Below are 17,438 nucleotides of genomic sequence, written 5' to 3' on the forward strand. Positions count from 1 at the left end.
TGTGTAGGAGATGTTATCTTTAAAGAACATCCAGCTAAGATAAATTTCTATTTTGTTTTTAGAATTCTTTTTGTGGCCTGTAGCCATTAAAGGAGATCATAAGGCAGTAACCGGTAACTTGAAAAACACATGTCAAAATACATTTGGAGAAGGCTGGCTTGCAGTCTACACTATTGAGAAAAAGATATTCAAAAATTCTTCATGTGTGGCATCGACAAAGCATTTCAGAGAAGGCAGAAGAAAGCCACGTTGGATGAGTTTCCTCTGCACTGCCAGTGAAATAACAAATACTGTATAGAGAGAGCTCTATGTGGTGAGAAAATTTGAAGGGTCCTGATTTAGCGCTGACAACATCAATAAGGCCACGAGGAAGAATGGAAAAACCCAAAGGCAAACATGGGTTCTGCCAAAGAGAAACTCTGGAATAAATGAGTCTACCAAAGCAGATGAGAGACTCATGTTCAAGACGAGGATGTGAGCCTACTCCCCTTATGTTGTAAAATATTGCTTGATTTTATAAAAAAGAAAAAAAAAGTACTGGATGCTGATCACTGTCAGCATGAAGTCAAGAGTGGATGTCTGTGTTAAATCTATGCCATGACAGTTGCTTGTCCTCATAAAGAAAGAGCATATTCCTAAAGCTGCTCTTGCAGATGTGGAGCTAAAATGCCCTCCCTCTACTTATAAGGCAGAGAGGCTGGTGATTTGGATCTCCAATTTGGCTTTATGCATTTACAGGCACATAATTTATTGTTGTTGATCCATGTGAACAGCAACACATAGTGTGCATACAGTGTTTGTCTGTGAGGGAGGTCATCCAGTTGGAAATTGTGCTCTTCCTCTTCTCTATTGTCAAGTGGTCTGATGCCATGACTAATTCTGGCATTATTAGTCTTAAGCATTTATATGTGTGTTTATATTTGTAAATGTTGTAAAGTTTAGAACTTTACTGATATCATACTCTAGTAGTAAATATGAATAAACATCCTGATCTGATGAGTACTATATAAAAATGATGAACTGAACTGAATTGAACATAGCAGTGATCAAGTGATTCCTATAAACGGTGCATAGTTAGCATGTTCTCTTAGGCTTGCTGTCAACCTAGCAGCCTTCATGTTGAGTGGCTGACTTTTTGTCTTGGTTTATTTGGCATTCGCTGTGCAAACAGAGCTGGAAGAAGAAAGAGCTCTAGAAGGTATTGTTGAACTTGCATGACCCAAATATATATTCAGAAGGCCAAACTCTAGCATTCAATTGAAATTTGATAATATAATATAATGTAACACCTCAATAGTCTTTCTCTACTCAGTAATCTCCAAATCCCTGATTAAACATTTTGAAAACGATAAGCAGAGCAAACACAATTAATCCTACAGGCTGACTGGGTACCTTTAGCTCCTGCATGCACAGCTCTTGGCCATGTTCTCTGCTGCTCTCAATGAGAACATCCAAAGCATCAGCATAATCCTTCCCATGATTACACTGGAGTTTTTCCAGTATAGACTTCTCAATACTTTTCTGAAGGATATCCCGAGCTTGAATACCCTAAAAAAAAAGACACCCAGAGTGTTACTCATCAATTGAATCCCATTACGGCAAAACAGTGATAAGTACTCAGCTGTGTATTAATCTTTCCTCTCACGTCAATAAAATAACCAAAATCATGTACTTTCTTGATATTATGCTAGGGACACATGATAACTGACCTTCCTATATCCACTGAAAGGCAGGTCCAGAGGCAAGGAAAAGATATTGTCCACAAAATCCAGGAAGGTATGAAAGAGGCTTTTCATCTCATCATCTGAAAGGCGGAAACCCAGCAGGACGCGGAGAGCCATATGAAAGGAGAGCCGCTGGGATTCATGGTACACTGTGATAGGATCAGGACTGCTGCTCCACACACGCAGGGTGTCCTGGATCACTTGTTGAATCTTAGGTAGGTAGGACTCCAGAGCCTCTTGACTGAACACTTTTGCTAAAACCTGGGGAAGACCAACAATCAGTTTTGGTAATTCTAACAAATTATTTTGAAGACAATCCATAATCACTAGTCATAAATTAAAATAATAATAGTATGAATAGTATTCAAATATAATCAATGCAATGTTTCCCCTAGAAGGTATTTAACTTCTTTAAGTTCTAAACCACCTATTTTTCCAAGAAGTCTCTGATATATTTTACTAACAATTATTTTATTAGATTCATCAATCATTTATTTTTAATTTTCAGAGATGACTCAGAAGCTAAACATGTCACCTGCACAGTCTGTCCTAAGAAATGTGACAGGTGATGTAAATAATAGTCCAGGGCTAAACCATGAAGTTTAAAACGCATAGAAAATGCTTTTTAGCAATGACAAATAAAATCTAATTCATTACAGGTAATAATTTAGGCTGTCAAAATAGACCCCAATGAAAAAGCTCCCTTTTGTCCTGCTCAGTCTTCATTTGACTAGGCTGCTTCGAATTGTGAGTAGGTGAGTTCACTCTAACTGAGAATGCCAGAGGTATTTGAAGGTGACATGTCTTTTAAACTTTCCCATAACACTTTAAATGGAAACCCCCTGGCAAAAGGAACAAACCTCTTTTAGGTCAAAAGTAAAAAAAAAAAACAAGAGGATATCAGCATTTTTATAATATCTTGAATTTAATTTCTTTGAAAACATAGCAATTTATTTTCTGCCTTTGTTTTTTTTTTCATTACCACATTAATAAACAGTTATTTTGATTTTTGTGAGAGTGACAGATGAAGGGACAGAAGGGGAACTACTGTGATTTTCTGCCCAAATGTTTTTAAATTTTGAAGTGTTTTATAATACGTATTTATTGGCTTCTAGAGTGCTTTGTACTAAATAAATGTTCCTAATGTAAGGTGTTAAACAATGAATAAAATTATCCATTTACTTGTAAAATCTTTGCTGCTTGGATCAGCCCTTGATCGGCATGACTATATAATGGTAAAAATCAGGGGCACAAAGTGAATGGATAGAGGGAGAATAAAGATTAATTTGACAATTCATTTATTTTTATTTTTATTTTATTTCTGTATGTAGCTAAATAGGAAATTCTATTATTATACAGTATATTTTCCTAACATAAATACAACAATATGCTAATTTTATCCAAACTGTCAGGTTCATTAAGTGGGAAAGGATCTTGCTGTAGCACAATTTTCTGTATTTTACATTGGGAATTTCCACCAAAAAGACCAGCAGAGGGAGCCGATTATCCAACTAGCAAAGAGACAATAATACTAATATGAATATTAATAATTAGGATGAATTGTAAATGTGGTCAAATTAATTGCTAAAACAGTCTACATCTTACTATACATGTAACAGAATTTTCTTTGCTTAATTAACTAAAAAAGCTTAAATTCCTTAAGCAAATAGTGTCATGTTGATTTGTTTATTTATTTTTTGCTAATTGTTGCACTTTTTCACAGCGCTAGATTATGTGTCTATCAAGTGTTATAGTAAGCAATTAACCTATTTTATATATACTTTATATATACACTGTATGTATGTGTGTGTATATATATATATATATATATATATATATATATGTATATATATATATATATATACAGTATAAAAATATATATACATACATTCACACATACCATACTAGCAACAAATAATAATTAAAGCTTGCATTCCATAAGCCATTTATTTTATCTTGTGGACTGGATAACATAGTTATTGTAACAGTACACTTAGGAATTAGACCTTTATTAAAATACAGCATTAATGATACACTTAAAAACTGGAGTGATAATTTTACACTTGCAGCTAAATAGTGAGGCAGAAACAAATGTAGAAATGTGAACTGAATAAAGAGCAATACAGGTGGTGACAGTGCTGATTTCTTAAAGAATTTGATCAGTTTAAATTGTCAGATGATTTTAAACTACCAAATAAAAAAAAGAGAAATGGGGAATTCAAAGGAAATTCAGAGATACTATTATACTTCCAGATAATAAAATAATAAAACATAAATACATAAGAAACTTATCAAAGGAAAGACTGAATAGAATGAATATCTTACTTTTAGAACAATGTGGGAGATTTTTTTTATGATGACATCATTTTATAATACTAAACATTTTTTGATTTTTGACAGCTTTATTAATCTTTTTCATAAGAACTTATGGTGGACTCCCAACATGCCAAGGAGTCTGTGAGACAAGTCACCATTCAGGAGAGGATGTGAAAGTTCCTGGGTGTTCATATAAACAACAAACTGGATTGGTCTCACAACACAGTGGTGCTGTACAAGAAGAGCCAGAGCAAACTGCACTTCCTAAGGAGACTCTGGGCTTTTGAGATGTGCAGCAAGTGGCTGGACTATCCTATCATTCCATAGTAGTCAGTGTGGTTTTCTACGTTGCTGTCTCCAGAGGGAGCAACCTGAGCTCAAAAAAAGCAAAATGCCTAAACAAACTCATCAGGAAAGCCTGCTCTATCACAGGGTGAACTATGGACACACTGGAAGCTGTTGTGGAAAAAAAAGGATGGTTCAAAATTGGATGCCATCATGAAAAATCCCATCCATCCCTTCCAGGAGACACTCTGTTGGAGAACTTGTAGTGACAGGATCATACCACCATGGTGTGCTAAGAAATGCCTCTGGGGGTATTTTCTGCCCACTGCTCTAAGGCAATTCAATGATTCCACCTGATGCACTTGTTAAGTTTATTGTTATTTATTTATCAATTGATTGATTGATTAATTGGCTGTATTATTTGTCTTGTGAGTCTGTATCCTTGTTTTTTATGTTACTGCTGCTGTGTGCATTTGAATTTCCCCCTGTGTAAATGATGTGACATTAACATGCAACCCAGTTGGCTGTTTACAATGGCACTCCTGAATCACAGGGCTCCAGAGGTCTGCAGCTGCACACCTCTCTTTTTTCCACAAATGTTTTGAAGAATGCATTATCTATCTATCTATCTATCTATCTATCTATCTATCTATCTATCTATCTATCTATCTATCTATCTATCTATTACAGTGTATATGTATGTGGATGAATATGACATAGTCAACACTTGAACTTGGTAACACACTTTCCCTCTGGGACAAAACCTCAAACTCTGTAGAGTGATGAAGAACAAGCATCATACCCAGTTGAGCCTAAGGAGAATTCTGTTAATCTGAGTGACTATTGGAGCTTTTAAGTTTTGGAAAGTGACATGACTTGTTCACTCATACACTTTGTAATACGTGCATACATAAGTATGAGACCAGTTACAGAACATATATGTCAAACAGCTGCATACAGGTCAACACTGATCTTGTTAGGCTGCACATTCAGACATGTTTGACAGGGTATATTAAGTTTGATTATCTTTGCACCAAATCATGACACTGAGTTTGTGACTTAACATATCTATGTATTTTGGAAATTATAGAGGACATTTCACGAAATATTTCCAGATAATAAACTAAAGGAGGGTCACTTTAAGACTTACATAGATTTCTGGGATTTATGTCTTTTTTTCTAAAGATAAAATAAAATACAGTTGGTGGACAATGCTGGGTAAGAGGTTATAGGATGAAATATGCAGAAAATTACATTCTTTTGTACTCTGAATGCAACATTTAAAAAAAAACGGAGTCAAAAATTGGAAACCAGATGGGTAAAAATTCATGGGATATTTTGGAAATGTATGTTAATGAAAAGTTTAGATCTTTGCTAATTGTATTGTACTATGTCGAAAAATAGATACCTGCATGTTTTCTGTTCTAAAACTTGAAAAGGATTTGCAATTTCTGCTGAGTTTACTACACTGAAAAATACTTAAAATCTTGGTCATTTAGCTTTGGAGTTTCACTGGGTCAAAAATAGGTCATTTTTCTTTTCGCATATTTTAAAGTCTTACTCTGTAGAAAAAGAATTCAAATCTCTGTTGACACATTCTGCAGACTTTGCCAGTGTTGAAAAATAGTTATGATCTCTGTTAAGACGTTCCAAAGAGATTTACTATGTTGAAAATGTTTAAGAACATCTCTGCTAATAGGTATTAAAGATTATTAATTACTGTGTAAATAAACAGTTTAGATTTTTATTAGTAACTTTTGGAGAGTTTACTATACCTAAATAGAGCTATCATCTCTATTAGTAAGTGTTTTTGATTTTTTTTTAATGTTTGCTTTATCTTTGGAAGCCTTTAAAGCTTTACATGCTCTATGCATTTGTGAGTGTGTGAGTGTGTGTGTGTTTATATATAGAATTTGTGTGTGTGTGTGTGTCTACGTGCAAATTTTGGCAGAAGCCCTTGGGGTTGGCACAATGATTACAGTAAAAGTAGAATGGGCTGTTTTGACAATCTGTTGTAACATGAAACTCCATAGCTTTTATTCACTTTCTCACTGCAATTCAAACAAAGTGCACAAAATGTACGAGTGTACCTGATATGATGCTTACCCTCTGGCCAAACAAAATATTAAAAAGTCAATTAATCAATGTTTCCGTTCTGCAGGAGGGAGTGCCTTTTTATTCCTTAAGACAGTCTATAGATGATTGTTGGCATCTAAGTTAATCTTCTTCCTTTATAAAATACATTTCAGCTCGTCGACTTCAATACCATTATTTGTAACAGCAAAGAAAAGGATAATCCACCCAGTGTTAAAGCAGCTGATTCCTCAAAGCTGATTATGACGCCCAGCTTCACGTGTCAGAAGATTTCTTTACTTCGTTTTCCTTTATCACCCATCAAAACTGTCAGCATGTCACTACACGGTGTGTTTTTCTCTCAGTTAGACAAAGAATTTTATTGGTACCTATTCTCCCTTAGAACAAAAAAGAATCAGGGTGGGAACAAGACAGAATACCTTTAAGTGGTGTTCAACCTCGAGATGGCCTCAAAAGGATTTGTTTTCATAAGTTGCAAGCCAGACCAAGAAAGAGCTTCCACTAACCACAGAAAAAATAATCAATAAATCAATAAAAAATTCAAGCTAGTTCCTGAAAAATGGATTATCCAGCTGGAACAGCGTAGGAAGGCTGTGAGAATATAAGGTGAAGGACTTGGTAACCCATAGGTGGAAGCCTGCTTTAGTGGCAAAATTTCTAATATTTTGCACAGTCCTTCAAAGAATTATACTCAGCAAGGTAAATATTGGCCTATAAACTAATTTCAGTTTATTGTCATCATACTTAACAGTATAAAGAAGGCTTTTTGTTGGTAGTCGTATTGTTGCAGAACCCATACAGTCTGTTGTACTGTATCACATAGATCCATACAATAAGTCAGTTATTGTCACATTCTCAAGTCACTAATTTACTTTCAACATTTAACACAAAACTGATAACACTGCTCTTTGTAGTGGCTTTTATGATTATTATGTGACAGTCAGTTCAGGGCAAATGCAGTCACTGGGGTAAGGCCAGGCGATACAGTGCACAGAAATTAGGGCATGGGGAGCGTTCACTGAGTTCAGAAAGAAAGTTTCATCTTAAACATGACACTCTTTTTTATTTTTGTTATGATTAATTACCTGGGTGGAGTACAAATGTACCTAGAAACACGTGGTTGTGTGATGACACTACAGATTGCATTTTAAAGAACAGAAAAATGAACTCCAGAACATCATTAAAATCTTGGCATGCAAACAACACAGGGTCTGCCAGCCTGCACTGGCCAAGCTAGTCGGTAATAACAAACGATATTTTTACCATGGAACATAAACTAAATTACAGGTTTTAAACATTTACATCACATCTGCATTATGCTCTGCCTGACCTGGATTCAAATAACAAATAGTAGTAACCCTATAAAATATTTTATTTTAAATGTTAAGTTATGAATAAAAAAGAAACACAGGTTAATCACATTATTAATTCACTCATTTCATACCTATCTAACTACTTAAGCATTGCCAGCATTCACATAGCTAAAAATTTATCTGAAGAACTTTGAGCATGGAAAATGTGCTATATAAATAAAATTATCTGGAGCCATGATTAAGGCATACTGCGATCTTCATTATCTGAAATAACAACCTTACCTTGAAGTTAGAGTTAGAATTAAAGAAAAGTGATGATACATTGTGCATAACATGAAGTCAGTCCATAAAAACAGGATCCTCAGAAATAAAAATGTAGTTTTGGTAGAGATCTTATTTTATTCTGTTGTAATACTCCATGTTTTAGTTTTGATGTTGCTTAGAATGTTTATAGTATTTACTGTTTTACACCAAAGTTACTAATTTAGTGTGATCAATCAGTTTAATGTATTTTTAAACTCTTCCATATTTTATATATTTATCGATATAAAGAATGACAGTATATAGCAGAAAATTGGACTCTAGTCTTTGTGGGATTTACTGTGCAAATTTAAAAAAGTAAATCCATAAATATTATAATGGTTGCCCTTTTTAGCATAATTCCTGTCAAAAATGTTGCTATATATATATATATATATATATATATATATATATATATATATATATATATATATATATATATATATAATGCGAAAGCTTGAAACCAGCTTATGATGTGATATGTATAACATGATTCACAAATTGGAGGCATGGGTTACTGTGGCCACATAATTGGACTTCAGGTCCGTTTCATGGAAATCGGCGGCACAGTGGTGGCTCATGACAAACCGTGGTTGACAACAAAAGAATAGCAGCATGTAGCACTATTGACAAGAAAACGAACCTCTGCAGAATCTGCTGACAATGAAATACATTGCACTGTCTGACTGATAATTTTTCTCGCAAATTCAACTCATACACTTCAAGTGTAAAACAAAGTCATACAACAATAGGAGTTATCTGTGATGTGATACAATTACGCAAATACTTTCAGATATAAAACCAAAAAAAAAAAACTACTTACAGAAATATATTATTTGACTATTTAAAATGAAAATCTTTAGATTTCACAGTACAGTATCCTCTCATTGTGCATCAAATTGCCAAATATATAAAGTGTATACATTAACAGGCACGTTTGTCTTGCCTTGAGCAATAGATATCTGCATTGAAATTCTAGACGAGTCAGCCCTCAGCAAATTTCAGTGTGCACCACTAGTGCTAACACTCAGTCATCCACGCAGTCATTCCAAGAGTACACCTTGCTGCTTCCTGCAGAACGCAACAGGAATGAATATTTGGGATAGAGTCAGAGCTGATGTTGACTTTCAAATACAGTAAATACACTGCAGCCTCCAAATGGGGTGGTGCTGGCTGTAGGGGTGGGACTTTCCACTTCTATTGGCTTAATGTCATTGTGTTCAATGGGGTGGGGTTAAAATCCACTGGCTGCAGTGAGTCGCTCACCTTTGTCACGTGTGTTGATGCCTGACTTCTCACATTATGCTGGGCATCGCAGCTCCAAAATACATTGCATGGTGCAAACATCGAATGTGAAATTACAAGAGGTAAAGTCTGTGTAAAGTGCTTTGTTATATATATGTATATATATATATATATATATACTGTACAGTAATCCTCTCGATCGCGGGTTGTTCCAGAACCCCCCGCGATAGATGAAAATCCACGAAGTAGAAACCATATGTTTGTGTAGTTATTTTTATGTATTTTAAGCCCTTATAAACTCTCCCACACTGTTAACATTATTAGAGCCCTCTAGACATGAAATAACACCCTTTAAACTGTGCTCCATGACAAGACAGAGATGACAGTTCTTTCTCACAATTAAAAGAATGCAAACATATCTTCCTCTTCAAAGAATGCGTGCCAGGAGCAGAGAATGTCAGAGAGAAAGAGAGAGAGAGCGAGAGAAAAGCAAACAATCAAAAAATCAATACATGCTTTTGGGCTTTTAAGTATTCCAAAGCACCGCAATAAAGCGGCATTTTTTAGAGAAGCGTCCGTATCCTCTAGGCAAACAGCCCCTCTGTTCACACCCCCTCCGTTAGGCGCATAGAATGTCAGAGAGAGAGTGAGAGAGACAGAGAAAAGCAAACAATCAAGCACAGCATGGGAAGCATATCGTATATCATTGTGGAGTTTTATTTAATACGTAATACATGCTCTGATTGGGTAGCTTCTAAGCCATCCGCCAATAACGTCCCTTGTATGAAATCAACTGTGCAATCAAACTGAGGAAGCATGTACTATAAATTAAAAGACCCATTGTCCGCAGAAATGCGCGAACCAGCGAAAAATCCGTGATATATATTTAGATATGCTTATAATTAAAATCTGCGATGGAGTGAAGCCGCGAAAGTCGAAGCGCGATATAGCAAGGGATCACTGTTTATGTATGTATATATATATATACACTTTTAATGTAGTTCAGTGTTACTTGAACAAAAAATCGAAGTCATTTTTGAAGCCAGGGAAAGTTTAAAAATGTTTTCTGTTTAAATGAATTGTAATTAGGAGTTTGCAATATGAAAATACACTTTACAAAGGGATTTTCTGAAGTGGATTTGGCTCCTTCGCTCCTTCTTTAAACGGGTGAAGTCTGCTTACCTCCCCAGTGCATTGGAATCCAGTCATTAAGATGTTCATTTGGGATGAATGTCTCTGCTTGGAGTTGCAGTTACTTGGCTTATACTTCAGTGATTGTAATATGACTCACTTGCAAAAGCTGGAGATTATTGCTTAGAAGAACTTTTTCGACTATATGTTAAACATATTGTATTTTTGATACTTAAGTACACTAAATAGCAGATACCTTAAAATGTCTACTTGAATACTTTTCTCATGGGCAATTTTTACTTTTACTTGAGTCACTTTCCAAAACGGTATGTCTACTTTTACCGATGTATGGCTGTTGTGTACTTACACATACAACCCTGATACTTTATTTATTTATTTGTAATAAGAAGCAGGCATAAGCTTTTATTATAAAGCACATTTCCTCCATCATAGCACATTCAGTTCAGTGGTTTGTTGTATTTATACAGACAAAGCAGGTTTAGCACCCTGTTCAGGGTTACTGGTAAGGGAGTGTTTTCTGTTGAATTGGTAGCGTGATGCTTTACACTGCCGAAACCGGAATGACAACAACAACAACAACAACATTTATTTATATAGCACATTTTCATATAAACAGTGAGGAGTTTGCTTATTCTGCAAATTCCAAGCATGTGCTTATGAGTCTAATTAGGGACTGTAATAGTGTGCAAGTGTGCCCAGTATTAGGCTGGCAACTACCTACTGTTGTTTCCTCACTTGAGCCCTATTGTTACCACGTTAGGCTTCAGCTGCCTGTGACCCTCAGTTGGAAAATGTGGGTTCAGAAAATGAAGGGATGGATGCATATTAATATTATGAGTCTGAAACTTGAAGCTATTAATTGTGGTTAGTGCTGTTACCACAGTTCATTTCTAGGTCAGGTCAATTTTTGTGTGGAATTTTCATTTCCTTTTCAAAGTATACTGCGCTTTGATCAAAAGATATTGATGGAAAAAATACATCATAATTCTTCATGCTAAAGTTAAGGAAGTTTCACTGTTTTGACCCTGTTGAGGCATTTCTGATATTATTGATATGTTAGGATTTTATTATTATTATCTTTTTTAAGGCTAGATTTTTTTTTTTTTTTTTGGGTGGCACAGTGGTTGCCATTGCTGCCAAACAGTTCCAAAGTAATAAATTCATACCTCAGCCTGTGTGCATGTTTTGTCCAGACATTATTATTATTATTATTTGACATACATTTATTTAGTTTTTTCCTCCCAGTTTGACAGAGCACAGGCAAGTGACTTGCTCATGGTCACACAGTGTCAGTAGAAGCATTTGAACCTTCAGTGTTTGTAGTCCAAATCCTTAACCACTTTGCCACACTGGCTCACATAACTAAGACATACCAGTTGGTGACTCTATCTTGAACAAGTGTGAGTGATTGGGGGTGTCTGCGTAAGTGTGCCCTGTCTAGGGATGGTTTCTGCCTTGGCCCAGTGCTGTTGAGATAGAATTCAGACTCAGTGACTCTGAATTTGTTATGGATGGAGCTATTTATTTATTTATCTATACATTTTTATACATTTATTGTCGTGAAATATTAACTCGCTTCCATTGACAGACAAAAAAAAATGTGCAGTGTGGGATGGGATTCCAGTCCATCACAGGGCACACTCCTCATTCACTGGCTCACACTGGGAGTATTTGGATTATTCAGTCAGACTTATACCATGTATCAAGGAAGGGAAGGAAACCTGGTGAAAACCATTGTGTACATGTGGAGCACATGCAAAGTACACACTGAATGAACTAGTTTTTCTATTTATCCTACTCCTCATTACAGATATCTTTATAAAATGATAGCATGTTTAATATCTGAACTCTATAAGTAATTGAGGTAAGGCATTTTCTAATTTCCAGCTTTCATTATTTTCTAAAAATACCATAGCATTCTCAAACCAGCTTAATTCAATTAGGGACTGAGGGGACTTGGACTGTGTTCCCTTTTGTGGTATTATAGTAGCATTTGTAACTACTGTTTTTATAATGCTAATGAAAAGTACTACAATATTACTGGAATGTTCTTATAATAATAAATGGAATTATTAGCATTATAATAGAAGGTTTTCCTTTTTCTTTTTTTTAGCTGCAGAAGTAGTGAAAGCTGCCTCACTGAGAATGAGAGTTTCCCATACTGTCAGCAGTCCCTCAGAAAGGTAAGATTTTCCTGGCCTTGGCTGTGCATTTTTAATGTGCCTCTCTTGCAAAGGTTTATTTGGTAAAAAAACATCCATGTTCCCTTTAAAACCTCAGCCCTGAATGCTAACAATGGCACTTTTTATATACGTTCCCAACTAAATGTGACCTCCAAATATTTTTGCTACAGAAAGCTTTTCCAAAGGTGTAAAGCTAAAGGCTTGCTGTGAGCCTGAGAATTTCCTCCTCCTCCTCCTCCTCCTCCTCCTCCATAACCCCCAATCACAACCCCTCCCCCAGGTCATGTCTGCTTTCCGCTTTACTTCTTAAGGCTTACACTTGAGCTTTGACTTGGAACAGTTAAGTGTGGATCACATTTAAAGAGCACTCATAGGCTCTGGATTGTCACGACCCTGAATGGGATTAGACAGTTTTGAGAATTATATGATATGATATTCACTTTCAAAAGCTATGCATCAATGCAGACAAAACACATTGAATAGTCGAATACATTGTGTTTACTGACACAGTAACAGCTAATGGTGGTGCAGCCAGTAATGAAAACCCTTGAAAGAGAAGACATATCCGGCGCAAGCAGGATCTTTGGGAGTAAATTGCACACTTTGGGATGATACTTGAACTCTTTCACTATTTACTTTTACTTAACTACAAGAAAGTCCAGACAAAAGGCTATTTTCCATCTGCTGTCCTTCGACAATAGAGGGAATACATTATTTCAAGGACTGGTCACTGACCACTGACACAAACTCCAGTCCACATTTATTTTTATTATCTGACATATACTAAACACTGCACTAGGGTGGAATATCAGATTATTAAGACTTAATTTAAATTCTGCACTTAAACATGATCACTACTGAATACAGAATGTGTACATATACAGATATGAGTATGTATAAACTTATATACAGTATATACTGTATGAACCGTGTGTATTAAACTTTTATTATCTGGGTTTGACAAAAGAACTGTTTAACTGCGTCATAACTACATATTTATTGTAGTTTGATCATTTTATTTTAGATAAACCTTTACATTTTTGGATAAAACTGTAGTTCAATATATACAATTAACTTGAAATTTAAATAACTACAAGAAGGTCATGCAACTATACACAATAGATTTGTGACTTGTGTATGTATATATATATTAGAACAATTTTGACAAGAACAAGCTATATGTACTGTATATGGTATAAAAAACATACTGTATATTTGTAACTGTGTGTTCATGGTATTTTAACATATAAAAATTATACATTTTAAATATATTGTCAGACATGTGTGCCTAAGGACCACTTTCCTGGCTCCAACAGTATAAGCCCTACCACCCTGGTACAAGAGGGGGTCCTGTTGCTAGCGATGTCTTCTCTTTTGCCTCAGTCCAGATCCGAAGTCTGAAGATGTTGTTAGTGCTCCCCTTCTGGCAGAGCTGCCACAAAGACAGATGAGAGCAGAAGGATGGTGTCACTTTTAGACCCAGCATCACCATGGATAGAGCTTGGCCACAATTTGTATGTAAAGTGAGAAAGAAGGAGTCTGGTGACACCCTGGTTAGCTATTCTGCTACACATATCCAGCATTGGAGTTTGAAATCCCACACCCTGTCATTGTGTGGAATTTGTGCATCTCCCTATGCCTGTGTGTTTTTTCTTTTTCGTAATCTGATTTCCTGTGATTTTTTTAAGATATGCATTGTAAGTTAATTCTCAATTCCAAATTTGCCCTTTACTAGCGACATCAGGTACAAGGCTGAAACCGCACCCACATAGACTCAGTTGGAATTAAGTAATTTACTAAATTTACTAATTAACCTAACAAAGAGTCACCCATGGAGATGAGGCAGGAAAATCGGATTACACAGAGAAAAACATGCAATATGGGATTCAAAGCCAGGATGCTGGATCCGTGAGGCAGCAACTCAAACCACTGTGCCATCATGGTTATATATATTTATATAATAGCAATTTATATAATATTTATAATCGCAATATAGCCTACACAGCCCTTCTACAATGCCTCCATTCTGCTACTTGTAGAGTTGCCTACAGTCGTATTATTCATATCATTAGGGCTTGTCACTTATTTTGCTACTGTGCTTATTCAATCCTCAAGAATCCTCATAATGTATCATTCCATGAATTTCAGATGGGCTGTCTTTAATGTAAAATTCCCTGTGCAAAAATCATCATGGCAATTTAAGTCTTTCATTCCTGCATAATTAATTCCTCTTGATAGTCTATAGCATGTATGCAATGTAAAAAAGCTATAAATTTCTGTACATCTAAATGCCAAAACAACAGGCTAAAGCTGAAGAGAACTTGAGGTCTGTGCGAGAGCTCACAGAGCAGGTTAAGAAGAGGGTCAGGGTTCATGTGAGAGGGTTTTGTAATCCTGACAAATCTGAAACAGGAATTGAACCTGGAAAGTGATTCCTTGTTGCTTATTTGCAAACCCTAGTGAAAGCACAGCAGCTGAACATTTTCTTGCAAATCCAGCTTCCCTTTTGACTGAATGTTTGAAGTTCCAGAACTTTTTCTCTATTTTTTTTTTTTTTTCCTCACATCTGCGTTTAATTTTCAAGTTTAAGTGCTATTCTAAATATTGTAGTGCTCAGTGAGTATAAATAGAAGCAGTTCAATAGCAGCTTTTATGATACGGCGTGTGTGACCGTGTTTGTGTTTGGGCACGTTGGGAAGGGCTTTCTCAAACCGCATTCACAAGACCCCTTAGAGAACAGACTGCCCTCAAAACAGCCCTTTTCTCTGATTGGCTGTGCAACCCCTGTGATTTACTACAGGAGCATATAAGCAAGCTTTTGTTTGAAGATTAAAAAAAATATTATTATAAAACTCGACCTTTAGAATATTTCTATTAAGTTCATAATACATTTCAAATGTAAAGGCTGGCTGGTTTTAATTTATACTATTATAACCTTGAGCACTGTATATATTTAAATATTGGACAGCATATACTGTATTGTTAGTGTGTGTATGTATATGCATGTGTGTGTATATATACATATACACATGCATATACATACACACACTACTAACAATACAGTATATGTTGTCCTATATATATATATATATATATATATATATATATATATATATATATATATATATATATATATATGGATATAAAATATGTATGAATGTGTTTGCATGTGTGGGATTAGATGATTGCTCTTTGGTGCTCTGTCTTTTATTTGAATTTTTGTTATACAGATGGATAAATAAACATACACCCCGGCAGTAATATACTTACATTTAATTTTATAGATGCACAGTGTATTTTTATTTTCATTTTAATAACAAATTTAGAAATACAGTATGTCATTTATACTCTATTAATGATGAAGCACTAAATTGGCCTGCCCTCCAGTGAGCAGAAGAGGGAGTGCAGGAAGTCCATTTAAAATTAAGACACACTTCCAAATTGGGAAGCTAAATCTAGGCTCTTGTTTGTTTTTAAAGGTCACATAAACTTTTTAAAGTTTTTTTACATTTTTTTTGGATGGGAATTGCCATGGATTTAAAAACAGTGGTCTAAAATTTGGAAAGAGAATAAATACAACAGGCTAAACAAGCTGCAGAAAGCACTTCATACTAGATGCCAAAACATATGCTCCAAACATTTACTTTGTGCCAATATGTGAATACAATACTGTGTTTAGAGTTTTTAATTGTTGCACTTCATATTTAGTTTTCTATTTTGATGTATAAGTAGTGAAACATAATTCTCTGGTTCTGCTTTATTTTCACCCAAATCTGTCTTTGTCCTTTCCTGATTTACTCTTGCGGTATGGCCCTTCTGTTTCCTTTGCTTATTTTTTCCAATGCTTGGTGCATTTTTTTATTTTTCAACCTTCTAGAATACTTTGGAAAACATGTGTTGCTCATTATAAAAGGCACTATACAGTGTGTAACCTAATTGCTTGATTTTGCATTGGATTCATTAATTTAGTTGCCTTTGCCACATGGTAAAGAGAATTTTGTGTTGCTGGCAAAATACTGTGTTTTTTTGTTACCGGACCCCCAAACACTTCAGTTGTTTAAATGATTTCATTACTTTGCTGTTGTTGTGTCAGCAAACTGAGCTAGATTTTAAAAATGACAGGGAAAAGCTGAGTAACAGGAAAGTGTCAAAACTAGTAACGAATACTGACAACTTTAAAAAGACAAACACTATGAAAAAGGGTTTGTATCCATAACTCAGGTAAGGAAGTCAATTCATAGATGATCTTTTATCAATGTCATGTTGTTACCTAATGCTCAGATGGTGCTGATGACGGAAAGAAAACTTAGAGGCGATAATTCAAAATGGCAGATAAAGTGGTCCAAAAGTTAGATAACTGTGGAATTTCCAAAACTATACATCCTAATCAAAATCAGATATAGGGTTAGGGTTAGGGTTAGTACCATGTAAGTACCTAAACTGTAGCGTGAAAGCGCATGCCAGAAGGGATTGGCGGGGTACTAACCTCTCTCTCTTTTATTCTGCAGAAAGAAAGACACGCCACCACCATGAACCTGCCATGTTTACCTGACCACGCATCACCACTTCCGCCTTCCCTCTGTCGATTCCTGATGACATCATCAATCCCAGAATCTATCTCAGTTCCTTCCCAGCATTCATTGCTCTTCATTTCCGGTCCCTCACTATAAATGTTCCCCCATTCAACCATTCAACTGTTGACCGCTGGTTCTAGTTAAAAACACTGAATTTGCAGCATTTGATCCCTATTTATTTACAACCAGGTGATTTCACATTTTTTCTAAATTACCCACTAAAGGTGGAGGAACCAAAGGTGAATGTAACGG

The 17,438-nt window shown here is 35.5% G+C and overlaps 1 protein-coding gene across 1 annotated transcript in view; it reads right to left on the bottom strand.

Annotated features, from left to right (window-relative positions):
• LOC120527942 (cytochrome P450 26B1) overlaps positions 1 to 17,438 on the bottom strand; it is a 61,423-nt gene that overhangs the window by 15,368 nt on the left and 28,617 nt on the right. The window contains exons 3-4 of the mRNA XM_039751925.1: positions 1,710 to 1,985; positions 1,393 to 1,548 (exon numbers count right to left, since the gene is read on the bottom strand). Coding sequence (XP_039607859.1) covers positions 1,393 to 1,548; positions 1,710 to 1,985 — 432 coding nt within the window. The remainder of the gene's footprint in view (positions 1 to 1,392; positions 1,549 to 1,709; positions 1,986 to 17,438) is intronic.

This window comes from Polypterus senegalus, chromosome 4, assembly GCF_016835505.1.
Source record: "Polypterus senegalus isolate Bchr_013 chromosome 4, ASM1683550v1, whole genome shotgun sequence".
NCBI classification, from domain to species: domain Eukaryota; kingdom Metazoa; phylum Chordata; class Cladistia; order Polypteriformes; family Polypteridae; genus Polypterus; species Polypterus senegalus.